At 44.3% G+C, this 18428-nt stretch overlaps 1 protein-coding gene across 1 annotated transcript in view; it reads left to right on the forward strand.

Annotated features, from left to right (window-relative positions):
- Nucleotides 1-13596: 13596 nt before the first annotated feature.
- Nucleotides 13597-18428, forward strand: part of cep78 (centrosomal protein 78) — a 67228-nt gene continuing 62396 nt past the window's right edge. The window contains exons 1-2 of the mRNA XM_078567532.1: nucleotides 13597-13820; nucleotides 17769-18034. Of these exons, the coding sequence (XP_078423658.1) occupies nucleotides 17782-18034 (253 nt within the window). The 5' untranslated portion in view covers nucleotides 13597-13820; nucleotides 17769-17781. The remainder of the gene's footprint in view (nucleotides 13821-17768; nucleotides 18035-18428) is intronic.

An 18428-nucleotide genomic window follows, 5' to 3' on the forward strand; every position in this document is an offset into this window, starting at 1 on the left:
TGGAGGGCCTGTTCATATTGTTGTCAGATCAGATTTTTTCAAAGTTAGGCCTGACAAACACCTATCTGCAACTTCAGTTAGATGATAATTGACTATTAATACACAAATGGATCTTTTTCAGTTTCATAGGCTGCCATTTGATGTTTCTTCAGTCTCTGGAATTTACTAACGCGTAATGAACCAAACTTTGCAAGGAATTCAGGGAGTAGTGTGCTATTTGGATGACATACTTATTTCAGCTCCAAACAGGCAGACTCATGATGACAGGCTGAAAAAGGTGCTCCTGTGTTTGAAAAAGCATGGAGTTTGGGTGAAGGCACACAAATGTGAAATGTTTTGAAAATGTTCTGTTAAGTATTTGGGTCACAGGGTAGACAAAGATGGTCTACATCCTACCTAGAGTAAGGTTCAAGCAATAAGAAATGCTCCACACCCTCAGAAATCTTTGAGTTCAGATCTTTTTTGGACTTAGTAAATAACTATGGTAAATTCGTAGCAAATTTGGCAACCTCATTGCATCCATTGAATGAACTCTTGAGGAAGGGTGTTCCATGGAATTGGACAAAGGATTGTGACAAAGTATTCCAGTTGTGTAAAGATCTTGGTACTGTGCTTGTACATTACGATGTGTTCAAAATGGTTGTGCTAGCATGTGATGCCTCTCCATGTAGAGTAGGTGCTGCGATCTCTCATGTACTGGATCATGGTGAGGAGAGATCGATTACATTTGCCTCATCATGTACCCTCAGTGCCAGTGAGCTTATTTGTACTCGGATAGGACAGGAAGCATTGTCTTTCATTTTTGGAGTAAGAAGATTTTATAAATACTTGTACAGTTGTAGTTTCATGATCGAAACTGATCATAAGCCACTGACAGCTATTTGAATCCGCAGTCTCCAGTACCCACTATAGCTGCAGCCCGAATGCAGAGATAGGCTTTGATTTTGTCTGCTTATCAGTACGACGCTATAAGGTACAGACAATCAGAAGGTCATTGTAATGTTGATGCAATGTCTAGATTACTAGCTCCCTCAGACATAGATCCCAACAGGGAAAATGTATTTTTATTTTCAGCGTAGGTGAGTTGCCAGTCACAGCAGATGACATTGGTAGAACAACTTGTAGGACCCTGTATTGGCAAGGGTCAATAGGAACACAGGAGCAGTAGTAGACCATCTGGCCCTTTGAGCCTGTTCCACCATTCAATAAGATCATGGCTGATCTGGTTGTGGTCTCAGCTCCACTTTCCTGTCTGCTCCCCCAGATCCCTTGCCTAACAAAAATCTGCCTAACTCAAAAAAATTCAAAGATAAATTCAAAATAAATTCAAAGACCCAGCCTCCAATACTTTCTGGGGAAGAGAATTCCACACACCTACAACCATCTGGATGAAAATGTTTCTCACCTCTGTCTGAAATGGGGGACCTCTTGTTTTTAAACCATGTTCCCTAGTTTTAATCTTGCCCACAAAAGCAAACATCCTCTGGATATCCAGCCTATCAAGTCCCCTCAGGATCTTATATGTTTCAATAAGATCACCTCTCATTCTTTTAAATTCCAATGGGCGTAGGCTCAACCTGTTCAACCTTTCTCACTTCATTCCAGGAATGAGTCAAGCGAACCTTCTCTGTACTGCTTCTAAAGCAATTATATCTTTTCTTAAATAAGGAGATCAAAACTGTACACAGTATTCCAAATGCGGTTTCATCAAGGCCCTGTACAGTTGTAGTAAAATTTCCCTATTTATATATTTAATTCCTCTTGCAATAAACGCCAACATTCCATTTGCCTTCCTAATCACTTGCTGTATGTTGTAAGTTTTAAAAGTGGTGTTTTGATAAATTAGACCTGTTTTATTTTAGTTTTGCATGGCTTAATACTGGAACACAAATTGCTCTTTTAAACTGTTTGTGTTCGACAGAGGTATAACCATCAGGCAAGGACTCAAATGCAATTTAATAAATAGTATCAAAGTTTATTGATTATAAGCAAATTTTAAACAACACTACAATCATCAATCAATCAAAAACTTATCAATCAACTACAGACTAAATAATCAACTTACACAATGAACTAAAACTTATCAGCTAACTAACAGAGGAAGAATATAGGAAAAGTATATTTATCAATTAAACTGTATCAAGTCCACGCTTTCAAATAGGTGATCAATCCAAGAGAAGAAGAATCACAACTTCAACTCCTCGCACTGGCAGAGAAACCTTCACTGTCTCCAAGAAGCACTACACCTTCCTGGGATTTCCACTGGCATGGAAGCCATCGCTGAACCAGTCCCAGCACTAATTACACTCAATGCTCAACTGCCTCCAAAGTGCCAAACAGTTTCTTCCACAATAGATGTACATAAAGATGGTTCCCATAACCCCTTAAATATGCTTAAAAGATGTTGTAAGCCCACCTTAGCAAAGTTGTTGGAAACGGCTAATTGGTCTATAATTTGCCAATAATGTGAGAAGAGTTAACTGCATTGGTTCTAGCTAATTAGGCATAATTGTCTTAAAGTTAGAACAATGCCTTCCTTTAAGCTATGTCTCTTATCTTGATGTCTTTACAGGAGTCCCATTCTTTAAGGTAGACTCAACTGTCAAAGACAGTTTGTGTTCCTGATAGGGAGGAAGTCCAAGACTTCTGGCATTTCTTTCTCAGCTGTTACAGCACTTTAATTCTCTTATAAGAAATGTTAATAGCAAAATACAGAAAATAACATAAACCAACTTCTAATTAACTTCTGATTATTAATTACTTATCCTTCAATTACTAGAGTAATTAAAGTACTTCATTCTAATGAAATCATCTGTTGCTAGTCAGTGACTGCTTCGTAATACTGTTTTGGGTTAGTTTGTTGTAAAAGATTAACAACATCAACATGGCTTCTTTTTCTGTTCACACAATGTTAGTATAAAATGGCCAAGTTAAGCAAGCACACAAAATCCTACTAAAATAAAATCTAAAACCTTGGCAAGCTTACAAGATGCATACTAATTTTATGTGATTCATGTACCAGGACGCCGAGATCCCTCTGTAACTGACTTCTACAATCTTTCTCCACTTAAATAATATGTTTTTCTATTCTACTTGCCAAAGTGAACAAGTTCACATTTACCCATGTTATATTCCATCTGTCAAATTTTTGTGCACTTAACCTGTTTATATCCCTTTGCAGACTCTCTACCACCTCTTGACAACTATACAACTACATTGCAAATGGGTGGCCAACACAGAAACTGGATTTATAAATCGGGCCTTTTTTTATGCATAAGAATGAGTTGTCTGTTGATAAAGTTGCTTTATGTGGGGAGCCAGAGTTGTAATTCCTGAAAGGTACAGATCACAATTGCTATATGATCTTCATGATCAACACTTAAGGAAGAATTTTCTGGTTGGTTAGCGGGGGCCGGGCCCGCTTGCCGACGCGTAAAATGACACGCGTGCGCCCCAACATCGCCGCGTGTCATTTAGAATGTCAGTTCAGCAGGCACGCAGCCAAGTCGTACGCGCACCCGCCGAACTGTCAAAGGCCTATTAAGGCTATTAAGAAAGTAATTCAAGTTGTTAAGAATACTGCCCGTCCAACCTTAAGGTTGGCAGGCAGGTGAAGAGCCCAGGCGGCCTTCACATTTTTCATGAAACCTCATCCATGGGCGGGATGAGGTTTCATGAAGGGTTTATTAAATAAAATTTTTTGAAAAAATTAATGGACATCTCAGCTCATGTGACAGTTTCACATGAGGGGACATGTCCTTAATTTTTTTTTTTTACCTTTCTTCAATGTTTCATAACTTAAACTAATCTCCTTGAGGCACCTCTGTGCCTCAGGGAGATTTCTGCACTCTTTCATGTGCACAAACCCCCCTGATGGGGGGCAATTTCTGCCCTTAGGGATAAGCTTGACAAAGAGTCTAGTGACAAGCTCTTTGGTGGCCAGGGTTAGATAAGGATATAGAAGACACAATGAAACGGTGTAGAGCATGTCAAGCTGTAGAAAAGAAGCCACCATTGGTACTTATGCAACCATGGAAGTGGCCAGCTAGAGTGTAGCAAAGGCTGCACGTATATTGTTCAGTATTTTAAGGGCAATAGCTATTCATTGTGATGGATAGCCATTGGAAGTGGGTTGACAGATTTCCGAAGAATTGAACATCTAACAAAACTCTAAATATTTTGCGTAGTTTGTTTGCTGCTTATGGATTGCCAGAGGAAATTGTGTCTGACAAAGGACTTCAGTTTTGTTCAGAAGAGTTTTCAAATGTCATGAGAATGAATGGGATAAAACACACTGGAGTTCCACCGTATCATTCTGCTTCAAATGGAGCAGCAGAGGCACAGTACAAATTATTAAGCACACTTTTGTTAAACAATTGCCAGATACAAATTGGAAGAAATGTCAGATGTAATTGAATCACAAATTGGTGAAATTTTTGTTTATTTATCATAACAAACCTCACACTACAATTGGCGGAACACCAGCTGACTTGTTTCTTGGAAGACAGCCTAGAACAAGGTTTTCATCACTGAAGCCACTTTTAACATAGTCAGTAGAAGAGAAACAATCCAGGCAGAAAGAAGAGTCATGATATTGGTCGAGTGAGAGAAAGAAGTCTGGAGTTGAACCAGAATGTTAAGGTGAAATAACATCATCATGGTTGAAATGGTTACCAGGAAATTACTGTGAAAATATATGATCCTTGCACATATTTGGTCAAGATGTTTGGTAGTGGAAAGGTTAGGTTTGTACGGGTTCAGAAAGACATATCTGATGAAGGAGAAAATTTAATTGAAGGTTAAGGTCAGAATCAGTCTTTGTTGGAGAAAATCTCTTCTCAGATTCACACCAAAATGGGTCAAGGTCCTTCCCCAAGTTCTGGAAGCTTGGGTTTAGAAAGGATGTATCCTCTTCAGAATAGGAAACCAGTTAAGTTGGATTTATAATTAAATGAAAAATAAGGAATGTACATAAGTTGTATGGAATTTGAACTTTTTACCTCTTTCATTAAGGTACTTTGCGCACCATATGCTGCACACAGTCTGTTTTCTGTCCTGAAAGATATCACAATTACGTGTATGGTAAGTGTTGGATCATGTGGATCCTCGTCGCTAGTTTGTTGCCGAGTTGGTACTATTGATGGAGTTGATCAGCAGACGCTTCTTAGGTGGAAACTTTTAGTTTATTTACAAAGGTACTCAGCAGCAACTAAACATGTGCTTTCACTTCAAATTCTATCTCTGCACTGTTAACTACTGAGGTAGCCTATGCTATTCTCCAAAACAAAAACAGAATTACCTGGAAAAACTCAGCAGGTCTAGCAGCATCGGTGGAGAAGAAAAGAGTTGACGTTTTGAGTCCAATGACCCTTCAACAGAACTCAATTCTCCCATTGGATACTAAGATCATGTGATTTTCCTTAATAGCATTCTTCTTAAAGGTATATTACACATCAGATAGAACCATAATTACCACATCCCTCCCCCTTTACTTGGAAATACATTTTATATTTACAGGTACAATTTTTTCTCAAGATAGCAAAATATTTACACCGATAAGTAATTTACAAATTCATTCTTTCTGGTGTTTCCTTATGAGTGTAGATTGTCTCAGCTCTACAACTTCAGATGCCTTGTCAGGAACCTCCTTTTCCAGAGTTGCCTGCACATCAGGTGCTTCAGTGGGCACCTGCAAATCTGTATCCTCTGCTCTTGCAGGAACATCAAATATGTCTGTACTGGGCTGATTTCTCTCAACAAGAAACACTGACCCAGTCATGAACACTGATGGAATCATTTCTTGGTGCATTGTTTTTCTCTTCCTTAGATGATTCACATGTCTCCATATGACTACCTCCAGGTAGTAAGATAGAGGTCCAGTCACTGCACTTATTTAACCCGGTAGCCACTTTGGTTCTTCTCCAAAGTTCTTCACTATACTGTCTTTCCAACGGTAAATTTCCTCTCACGACCATGCCAGTCGTGTCCAGTTTTCTGACTTCCCTGACTCCTTTCCACCTTCCCCCTAAGTTTAGCATTAGTAAGCTCAATCTCGTCAATAACTCCCGCAGGTGTGACACCTGTTGTAATGTGTGGGGTGGTCCTATAATGGAAAAGAAAGCGTACTAGCTTAGTTGCTAAGGAATCTCCAATTAGCTTCTTCATGCCTGCCTTGAATGTTTATCTGCCCTTTTGGCCAGTCCATTTTAGGAAAGGTGGTATGAAGTTTTTACATGAGTGATACCATTGAGGCTGATAAACTGCTGAAACTCAGCACTCGTAAACGCTGTTATCAGAAACGACTACTTCTAGTAGTCTGTTAATGGCAAAACTTTGATGTAACTTCTCAATTGTAGCAGATGATGTTGGTGACTTCACCTCATATATGCCCATCTATTTTGAGTGGGCATCAACAATGAGCAGAAACATTGACTATGTGGGACCTTTCATGGGAACAATGTGTAACCGCACCCATGATCTTCCTGGCCACTCCCAAAGGTGTAACGTAGCTGTTGAAGGTAACTTTTTCAGTTGCTGACATTCTTCACTAAACTCTCTATTTTGCCATCCATCCCAGGCCACCATAGGTAGCTCCAAGCTATGGTCGGGATATTCCTGAATATGATTGTGTAGTTCAATTAACAATGGCTCTCTTCCCTTTGGAGGTACTATCGCTCATACTCCCCACAATAAGATGCTATCCTGGCTGGTTATTTCATGTCTTCTGTTGAAGTATGGTTTCATTTCATCAGATACAGTTTCTTGTGACCAACTATGAAGCACTTGTTCTCGTACTTTAGATAGGACTGGGTCCCGACTTGTCCAGTCACTGATTTGTCCAGCGCATATCGGTGAGGAATTTAAGAAATTTAACAGTGAAACAAGTTCTTGTGGAACTGGGACTTTCTCATAATTTCTTGTAAAGGCAAACGACTAAGTGCATCAGTGTTTGCAATTTGACTGCCAGGCCTATGTATGAAAGTATATTTGTATGCTGCCAGGGTTAAAGCCCATCGTTGTATTCTTGCCAAGGTTATGGGTGGTATAGCCTTGTCCCTGCTGAACAATCCTAGCAATGGCTTGTGGTCTGAAATGATAGCTAAATGGCAGCCTTGAATATACTGGTGAAATTTCTTGACACCAAAGATGATTGACAGGCCCTTTTTTTCTATCTGCGAGTATCCCTTTTCCGCTGTGGTGAGCATTCTTGATACGTATCCTATAGGCCGTTCCATGCCAATGTCCGTCCAATGGGAATGCACTGCTCCTATTCTGTAGGGGGATGCGTCACATGTCAACACAAATTCTTTTCTCTGGTCATAATGTACTAATAGGTTGGATGAGTGCAACAATTGTTTGACCTTTATGAAAGCTTCTTTCTGGGCTGCCTCCCAAGACCAACATTGGTTCTTTTTGAGTAGATAATGTAGGGGTACCAGTTCTGTAGATAAATTAGGTAAGAACTGCCCATAATTGATAATTCCTATGAATGATTTGAACTCTGAGGTGTTCTTTGGTGCAGGTGCTTCTCTTGTGGCTCTCACTTTCTCCTCAACCGGGTGGAGGCCCTGTGAATCTACCCGGTGACCCAAATAGACTATCTCTCTCGCTTGGAACATGCACTTTTCTTTTTTTGAATGCACTCCAGCCCACAGGAAACGTTTTAAGACTCCTTCTAAGTTTGCCAAATGCTCTTTCTCAGTGAATCCTGTCACCAAAACATCGTCTAAATAGGCTACAACCTGGGGCGGTCCCTGCAGTAAACTTTCCATTGTTCTCTGGAAGATAGCACAAGCTCAGGAGACACCGGGAGGCAATTGAGTATATTGATACAACCCTTTATGGATATTAATTGTGAAGAATTCCTGGGAGGTATTATCTAACTCTAATTGTTTATAAGCATGATTCATATCAAGCTTCGTTTAGGTGGTTCCACCTGCCAGCTTGGCATACAGGTCTTCGATTTTTGGTATGGGGTGTCTGTCTAGCTTAGCTACTTTATTAGCCGTCAATTTGTAGTTTCCACAAATTTGGATGCTTTGGATGGGGACTATGGGTGCTGCCCATTCTGAGAACTGCACAGGTTGTATAATGCCCAGTTTTTCTCACAGTGCATAAGGTACTGGTCTCGCCTTCATGAACCAGGGGTTGCCTCTGGATCCACATTAATTTTTGTATGCAGCCCCTGGTCTTCCCGATTTTGTCCTTGAGGACTGTGGCATACTTTCGTAGTAGCTCTGGTAATCCACTTGCTCTCAACTGGAAAATTTCAGCCCATTCTAACTTAATCTCCTTTAGCCAGTTTCATCCCAGGAGGCTTGGCTTCTCACCTGCTAACACCAACAAGGGTAGCTTTACTGATTGACTCCCATAATGGACAGTTACTCTACTTATGTCTTTGACTTGGATGTCTTCACCAGCATATGTTTTTAATTGGGCAGTTGTTTCTTCTAAATTTAATTGATGTTCACCATTATTCAGATATCTGAAGGTATGTTCCCCAATTACTGTTGTGGAAGCTCTTGTGTCCACTTCCATTCTAACAGGTCTACCATTCACTTTCACTGTTACATACATTAGTTCTGTCTTTCCAACCTTCAAATTAAACGAGTAAATATCTGAATTTGTTGCTTCAGGCTCTTCTACATTGTAGATCTCACTGGGCTTTTTCTTTGTTTAAAAGCCTGCCTGACTCTTTCCTTGCACTGTCTCATTATGTGTCCATTTCTATGACAATAAAAGCTTCCTATTTTTTTAAACTGCCAATTGTTAATAGACTGATTGTTTCCAGCTCTACTGAAATTATTCAATATTTTCACTGCTAAGTCATTTTTTTTCTCATTTTCCAGCCGTTTCCTTCTTCTTAGAAGAGTCTCGCATTTCCGCGCCCTTTTCGGCTGGGGCTTCCTGCATGATGTGGAGGACGGAGCCATTTTGCGCGCCCTGTATGGCTTTTGAATCTCTTACTGAGCTTTCCATTGCCAGTGCTATCTCTCGTGCCTTCTTGAAATCCAAATTCACTTTGGACAACAATCTTTTCTGAAGCGTGTCCTTATACACACCACACACTAAACGATTTCTGAGCATGTTGTTTAGGGATGTACCAAACTCACAAATGTTCCGTTAACTGCTTCAAACTTGCCAAGTAGCATGCCACTGTCTCCCCGTGGGCTCTATTTCTTGAGTTAAACTTGAACGTTTGCATCATTACTGAGGGCTTTAGTTGATAATGACCCTTCACGAGGTCCACCAATTCATCAACATTTTTCAAATCTGGGGCACTGGGTGCCATCAAACTTTGAATCAAGCTGTAGGTTTTATTCCCACATTTACTTAAGAGAATCGCATGCCTCTTCTCTTCCCTCGCAATCTTATTTGCTTAGAAAAAGAACGTAAGACATTCAATCTAATGAGCCCAATCATCCATTACTGGATCGAAAGGATCAATTTTTCCAAATTGCAACATTCTGAGGAGTTATTTTGTCCATTTGAATGGAACTTCTATCACAATTACTGTATGAGGTCCAGTGCCGATTTTGTTTCTCTTGATTTCTTCTGCTAAACTTGTTTTTTCCTCGTTGCCAGTTTGCTGGATCCTCATTGGCAGTTTGTTGTGAGTGGTGGTGGAGTTGGTACTATTGATAGAGTTGATCAGCAGACGCTTCTTAGCTGGAAGCATTTAGTTTATTTACAAAGGTACTCAGCTGGAACTAAACATGTGCTTTCACTTCAAACTCCATCTCTGCACTACTTACTACAAAGGGAGCCCACGCTATTCTCCTATTGGATATGAAGATCATATGATCTTCCTCAATAGCATTCATCTTAAAGATATATTACACATTAGATAAAACCACAATAACCTCGTTAGAATTATGTATTTTTGTCTGTGTTAACTTTTAAGTAGTTATTTGGTCTAAAGTACCAACTTGATATTTTTAAATAAGGAAAAGTAAACAACTTTATTTTATAATTTTAAACTAATAACCCATATTACTTAGACCGGAGGAAATAGTCTTTCTTTCCCTGTTCACTCATTCCAATTCACAAGGAAGCATAAAACAGCTAACATGGATTACCAAAACAAAAACAGAATTACCTGGAAAAACTCAGCAGGTCTGGCAGCATCGGTGGAGAAGAGTTGACGTTTCGAGTCCTCATGACCCTTCGGCAGAACTGAAGTATAGTTAGGAGAGAGGTGAAATATAAGCTGGTCTAAGGTGGGGAGCGGGGGGAGAGAGAAGTTGAGGGTGGGGTGGTTGTGAGGACAAGCAAGCAGTGATAGGAGCAGATAATCAAAAGATGTCACAGACAAAAGGATCAAAGAGGTGTTGAAGGTGGTGATATTATCTAAGAAAAGTGCTAATTAAGAATGGATGGCAGGATACTCAAGGTACAGCTCTAGTGGGGGTGGGGTGGAAAGACTAACAAGGTATTAGTTGTAGATTTAAAAATAATGGAAATAGGTGGGAAAAGAAGAATCTATATAAATTATTGAAAAGAAAAAGGGAGGGGGAAGAAACGGGGTGGGGATGGAGGGAGGGGGAGTTTAAGATCTAAAGTTGTTGAATTCAATATTCAGCCCGGAAGGCTGTAAAGTGCCTAAATCGCCTCATCCGACGCCTCAACAAGAAACTTTTTCTCTTTCTCTCAAGTGCTAAGGAACGCAAGCTCCAACAACTCATCGACACCAACACCCATCTGGGACCCTCCACCCCTACTTGTCCCTCCGTCCCCACTCCATCTTCCAATCCCAGCCCCAGCCGCATATTCACTATACCTCCTGACCTTCCCCTCTCCGATGCTGAACATTCAGTGCTCAGCAAAGGACTTAGTTTCATACCCTTACGCCCTCATCTCAATGAATTTCGGGCTCGGCATGATGCTGAACTCTTCTTCCGCTGTCTTCGTCTCTGTGCTCACTTCTTTGGGCAGGAGTCCTCTCCTCGTTCAACGGATCCTTTTACCCACCTCCAATATTCTCCCTCCACCTGGACCCCTCTCTCTGGATTCTTACCTTCTCTTGATCTTTTCATTGAGAACTGTCAGCGTGACATTAGCCGTCTCAATTTCTCTGCTCCTCTCACCCATTCTAATCTGTCTCTCTCTGAACTTACTGCACTCCGTTCTCTCAGGTCCAACCCCAACATTGCCATCAAACCCGCTGACAAGGGTGGTGCTGTTGTTGTCTGGCGCACTGACCTCTACCTCGCGGAGGCTGAGCGTCAACTCGCAGACACTTCCTCCTACCTCTTCCTGGACCATGACCCCACCACAAAACATCAAGCCATTGTTTCCAGGACTGTCACTGACCTCATTTCCTCTGGAGATCTTCCTCCCACAACTTCCAACCTGATAGTCGCCCAACCTCGGACGGCCTCCTACCTCCTACCCAAAATCCACAAACAGAACTGTCCTGGCAGACCAATCGTGTCAGCCTGTTCCTGCCCCACGGAACTCATTTCTCGTTATCTTGACTCCCTTCTCTCTCCCCTTGTCCAGTCCCTTCCCACCTACATCCGTGATTCCTCTGACACCTTACGTCACATCAACAATTTCCAGTTCCCTGGCCCCAACCGCTTCCTCTTCACCATGGATGTCCAATCCCTCTACACCTCCATCCCCCACCAGGATGGTCTGAGGGCCCTTAGCTTCTTCCTTGAACAGAGGCCCAAACAATCCCCATCCACCACTACTCTCCTCCGTCTGGCTGAACTTGTTCTCACACTGAACAATTTCTCCTTTAACTCCTCTCACTTCCTCCAAATAAAAGGTGTGGCTATGGGTACCCGCATGGGCCCCAGCTATGCCTGTCTCTTTATGGGGTATGTGGAACATTCCTTGTTCCAGTCCTACTCCGGCCCCCTCCCACAACTCTTTCTCCGGTACATCGATGATTACTTCGGTGCTGCTTCATGCTCTCGTCGGGACCTGGAAAAATTTATTAATTTTGCTTCCAATCTCCATCCCTCTATCATTTTCACATGGTCCATCTCTGACACTTATCTTCCCTTCCTTGACCTCTCTGTCTCAATTTCTGATGATAGACTGTCCACCAATATCCATTACAAGCCTACCGACTCCCACAGCTACCTCGACTACAGCTCCTCACACCCCGCTTCCTGTAAGAACTCCATCCCATTCTCTCAGTTCCTTCGCCTCCGTCGCATCTGTTCTGATGACGCTACCTTCAAAAACAGCTCCACTGACATGTCCTCCTTCTTCCTTAACCGAGGTTTTCCACCCACGGTCGTTGACAGGGCCCTCAACCGTGTCCGGCTCATATCCCGCGCATCCGCCCTCACGCCTTCTCCTTCCTCCCAGAAACATGATAGACAGAAACATGTCCTCACTTATCACCCCACCAGCCTCTGCATTCAAAGGATCATCCTCCGCCATTTCCGCCAACTCCAGCATGATGCCACCACCAAACACATCTTCCCTTCACCCCCCCTGGTGGCATTCCGTAGGGATCGTTCCCTCCGGGACACCCTGGTCCACTCCTCCATCACCCCCTACTCCTCAACCCCCACCTATGGCACCTCCCCATGCCCACGCAGAAGATGCAACACCTGCCCCTTCACTTCCTCTCTCCTCACCGTCCAAGGGCCCAAACACTCCTTTCAAGTGAAGCAGCATTTCACTTGCATTTCCCCTAACTTAGTCTACTGCATTCGTTGCTCCCAATGCGGTCTCCTCTACATTGGAGAGACCAAACGCAAACTGGGTGACCGCTTTGCAGAACACCTGCGGTCTGTCCGCAAGAAAGACCCAAACCTCCCTGTCGCTTGCCATTTTAACACTCCACCCTGCTCTCTTGCCCACATGTCTGTCCTTGGCTTGCTGCATTGTTCCAGTGAAGCCCAACGCAAACTGGAGGAACAGCACCTCATCTTCCGACTAGGCACTTTACAGCCTTCCGGGCTGAATATTGAATTCAACAACTTTAGATCTTAAACTCCCCCTCCCCCCATCCCCACCCCGTTTCTTCCCCCTCTCTTTTTTTTCCCAATAATTTATATAGATTCTTCTTTTCCCACCTATTTCCATTATTTTTAAATCTACAACTAATACCTTGTTAGTCTTTCCACCCCACCCCCACTAGAGCTGTACCTTGAGTATCCTGCCATCCATTCTTAATTAGCACTTTTCTTAGATAATATCACCACCTTCAACACCTTTGATCCTTTTGTCTGTGACATCTTTTGATTATCTGCTCCTATCACTGCTTGCTTATCCCTACAACCACCCCACCCTCAACTTCTCTCTCCCTCCGCCCCCCACCTTAGACCAGCTTATATTTCACCTCTCTCCTAACTATACTTCAGTTCTACCAAAGGGTCATGAGGACTCGAAACGTCAACTCTTTTCTTCTCCACCGATGCTGCCAGACCTGCTGAGTTTTTCCAGGTAATTCTGTTTTTGATTTGGATTTCCCGCATTCGCAGTAATTTTTAGCTTTTTGTTTTTAACATGGATTACCAATAGCTGCCGTAAGGTGGGACAAACGAGAGTACGAGCAAAAACTGATCAACAGTTTTAGAAAAACGCAGATGCGGATGACCAGGAACAGCCCCCGTGCCCTGCTTCGGATTTGACCAAAGCTATTATGTGTGATAAACAACTCCAAATGCTTTAGGACACAATGAGCTATTTCCTTTCAGGCTGGGCTGAACTGGGCCGCCATGTTGAGCGACGGCAGTTGGAGCCGGCGGGAGGGTGCGCGCGAGCTGGCCGGGCAGCGCAGTCTCAGTCTCACAGTCCGGGCCAGCGGCTGGCGGAGGAACGGCAAAAAATAACCGGCCTCCGGACACGAATGGGTAGGTATTTGTGTAATTTAACGATCTGTTCCCAGCAGGGAGGGGAGTCTGGTTTCTTGCCATAATGTGGAATTAGAGGTCGGTGGCGAGCGCGAAGTTTGAGCCCCAGAATGACCCGGGCGGCTGCTTTTTTTAGGCAACTAGGACAACCCCTCGCAGTTCCCTCATGGGGGACAATAACAGGATGAAATTGTTAGTGTTTAATGGACTGGTCATTCAGAGGCAGGAGTACAGGTCTCATCATGACACCACCACCACCCCTCACCCCACCAGCCCTACGACCCTCTCATCCCCCGACGCCCGACCCTCTCATCCCCCGACGCCCGACCCTCTCATCCCCCGACGCCCGACCCTCTCGATCGCCCCCCCACCCCCCCTCTCGATCGCCCCCCCACCCCCCCTCTCGATCGCCCCCCCCCCACCCCCCCTCTCGATCGCCCCCCCCCCACCCCCCCTCTCGATCGCCCCCCCCACCCCCCTCTCGATCGCCCCCCCCACCCCCCCTCTCGATCGCCCCCACCCCCCCCTCTCGATCGCCCCCACCCCCCCCTCTCGATCGCCCCCACCCCCCCCCTCGATCGCCCCCACCCCCCACCCCCCCTCTCGATCGCCCCCACCCCCCCCCTCGATCGCCCCCACCCCCCCACCCCCCCTCTTGATCGCCCCCACCCCCCATCTCGATCTCTCTCGTCCGCTCTGCCCCCGACCCTCTCGTCCGCTCCACCCCCAACCCACTCGGGGGCCGCCCCCGACCCGCTCGGTGCCCCCCCCCCCCCCCCCGTCCCGCTCAGGGGTCCCCCCCGTCCCCGACCCGCTCGGGGGCCCGTCCCCGACCCGCTCGTCCACCTCGATCCCCTCCACCCTCGACCCTCTCGCCCCGCCCCTGACCCGCTCAGGGGCCCGCCCCCGACCCGCTCGGGGGCCCCCGTCCCCGACCCGCTCGGGGGCCCGTCCCCGACCCGCTCGTCCACCTCAATCCCCTCCACCCTCGACCCTCTCGCCCCGCCCCTGACCCTCTCGCCCCCGCCCCCGACCCTCTTGCCCCCCCACCCCCGACCCTCTCGCCCCCCCGCCCCCGACCCTCTCGCCCCCCCGCCCCCGACCCTCTTGCCTCTTGCCCCCCGCCAACGACCCTCTTGCCTCTTGCCCCCCGCCAACGACCCTCTCACCCCCCCCCCACCCGCCCCCGAGCCTCTCACTGCCACCCCCCACCCGCCCCTGTGCCTCGCCCCGCTCCTGGCCTGGCCCTCGATTCTCACCCCCCACCCCCTCACGCCCCCAGATAGTTACAACGATCGATTTAGATGAGAAAAGATGGGTGGACTTTCAAGCAGAGGATTAGCACCCCTCCCACTCCCCTCTTGGCTGACGCTCCGTCCGCCCCCTCTCCGCCCACTTATCCTTCATCCCCACTGTTGTCCATGACCAAGTGATGCAGATTGGCACGTTTTATGGTCCAGCCCTATGTGCTGACGGAACGCACTAAAGCTTGGGGCAGCTGCCACGAAGGTGCAATGGGGAAAGCCAATCGTCGTAAAGGCCTGTCTGCCTTAGTGCACTGAGAGGCTGGGAACTGTGTAGAACCCTAGTGCTTTATTCCTGACACGCAATGTATATAGTGAATATCATGTTTATTGCAAATGTATTGAGACATCTCAGAGTGCAACATACTCTTTGGAGAGTTGAATTTTATTGCACTTTCAATCTTGTCTGATTTGAAATGTTTTGGAATGTACATTAATAAATGTTATAAATTAAGCGTCATTGAGTCACATGCGAGCCTGACTAATGTTAAATTGGTTGCTAGTGTAATTCTGAGCACACTTGGGATTGTTCAGCAAGTATTTTCCAATTGTGGAATCACCGAGCATCAGACATTATGCTCTGCATTTTGCGAGCAGAGCTGATTGAGTATGGTCATTACTCAGCCTATTGAGAAACAGTTGGAGAGACGTGCTGTTTGCTATGATCTGCTGGTTGTTGGGATATATGCCCTGCGTACCTGGCATCGCACTGGTACTGAAATTCATATATCACGTTACTCATTTTGGGGGAGGTGGTGACATAGTGGTATTGTCACTGGACTAGTAATCCAGAGACCCAGGGTTCGATTCCCACCACAGTAGATGGTGGAAATTTGAACCCAATAAAAAATCTGGGATTAAAAAGTCTAATGATGTCAATTGATGTAAAAATCTATTTGGTTCACTAATGTCCTTTAGGGAAGGAAATCTGCAGTCCCTTACCTGGTTTGGCCTACATGTGTTTCCAGACCTGCAGCAATGTGGCTGACTCTGAAATGCCCTCTGAAATGGCCTAACAAGCCACTAAGTTCTCAAGGTCATTTGGGATAGGCAATAAATGTCACCGTAGCCAGCCACACCCCCATCCCATGAACGAAATAATTGAAAAAAATTTATGTGGTTGGCAGCACGTCTTTTTTATCCTGTTAGTGGAAAATAGCACAGTAGCAGTGTGAAATGGCTAGCTTCACCTTTAGGCCCTTTCATGAATTTTAATGATACACAGTGAACAATGATCTGATCAGGTAGTCACTATCCTGCAGGGTGGCTTTGATGCACCCTATTTCGGTGTAAAGATTGCATTGTGAGCAAATGGCTTGGGGCCATATTTAGAGATTGCTGATAAGGAATCCCAACGTGTATATTGACCAATGAAGGCAGGCTTGCGGTAGACAGCAGCAGAGAACCCATTAGTGGATTTCTCAACTAGCACGTCGAGGAAAGGGAGCTTACCAGACTGCTGCATTTCAAAGGTGAATTTGAGCATAAGATGGTGCACATTAAGGTGTTAGGAAATTCTTATATACAGCCAGAGATTCAAATATAGTAAACATATCTTCTATATATTGGAAATAGGCAAGGGGGAGGAGGTTGGGGTCATTCCATTGAAAACATGTTTCTCATGGAAATTGACGAAAATGTTAGTGAGAGCTGGGCTCAGAGGGATCCCATGACAACACCATTTATGCAGCAGCAACATGAGTGACATTTTCCACGAACAGGATGCTGCCGTCAAGCAAAAAAAGTTCTGCCTGCCACACAAATGGCTAATGCGGTATATGAATTTCAGTGTCGGAGCAATGCCAGCTACATAGGCCATACTTCCCAATGACTGGCAGATCATAGCAAACAGCACATCCCATTGTCTGTTGCGAACAGCCAGAGTACTGACCGCACTCAACCAGCCTGTGCTTGGAAAATTCAGAATATGATATCTATCGTTAGATGTGATTCTGCAATTGGACAGCACTTAATGAACAGTCCTGCATGTGCTAAGAATTGCACTAACAACCAATTCAAGATTTATCAGCCGGGCTCGCAATGTGGCTCACTTACATATGCTAGAACAACATATTTTCATAGGGCCCTATTCTAGCAGGAAGAACATGTCCAGACATTGCGTCTTTTTTGAATTAAACAAAAGCATGGGGAATAGAAACTCCTTGATGCATTCTCCATGGCAATGCTCGACCAATCGGAGTTGACTTGCCAAATGCTCAGCACTGTTTTCTTGTGTAGTATAAATTGTTTCTTCATTTGAAATTTGAAATTCCTGCGTCTGTCCTGATGAGAGCAAGATGAAAAGCTTCAACTGCATGACTCTTTTTTCAGCAGTTAAAGACCTTGTGACCAGAAAGGCAGGCACTATGGTAGCAGAATCAAGTATTTTGGGCTGAAGTCTTTAGTTGAAAATGAAAGTTAATAATCAGCATCTTATTAACATTTTTCTTTTTATTTATCATAAATTTTATTTATAGTTTAAAAAATAGTTTATCATTTGCATGTAAAGGACTCTAAAGAAGTGAGGTACAGATTTTTAACGTTCTGGTCCCTTGCTTCACATCAGTTTCTTTCTTTTGGTGCTTGGGAGAGTGTGAAGATTCTTGAAATAGTTAAAATTTTTTTCCCCTCACTCTTCTTCCAGGGTCTCACATTAAATGATTGAATCAACTCACCTACGTCAGCGAGGGCCAATGGACTTTGAAGCACATTATGAACACCTGTGTGCTCTTCGTGACCTGGTTCCATTAAAAGCTGTGAAGGCAAACTTAAATCAAGGAGTTTTGGATATTAACGGTGATTGGATCAAGCCATCAGAGTGGGCACCGATTCTCAGCTCCATTAGCATTAACAAGAATTTAACTTTCCTTGCAGTTAGAAGCTACTACCAGCCTGGTCTTGGAGAAACAGGTAAGATATCGGATTAGTTTGAGGCAGTTGGCTTTAGAGTTGAGAAATAATAATGAAATAATATAGAGGAGCATCTCTATATCTTCCCTATCAAACCCCTCCATAAGTTTAAAGATTTATTTCAAGTCATCTCTCAGCTTGCCCTTTTTGAGAGAAAAGAGCCAAAACCTGCTTAGTCTTTCACATAACCTTTCAGTTCTGGCAGCATCCTTGTAAATCTTTTTTGCATCTATTCCAGTGCCTCTATATCCTTTTTGTAATATGGAGACCAAAACTGACCACTTCATTGTGGTCTAACCAAAATTCTATGTAAGTTTAAAGTCATTTCTCTACTTTTCATTTCAATTTGTTTTGAAATGAACCCCATTGTTTTGTTTGCATTTTTAATAGGTTT

The sequence above is a fragment of the Cetorhinus maximus genome, chromosome 2, assembly GCF_964194155.1.
Source record: "Cetorhinus maximus chromosome 2, sCetMax3.hap1.1, whole genome shotgun sequence".
NCBI classification, from domain to species: Eukaryota; Metazoa; Chordata; class Chondrichthyes; order Lamniformes; family Cetorhinidae; genus Cetorhinus; species Cetorhinus maximus.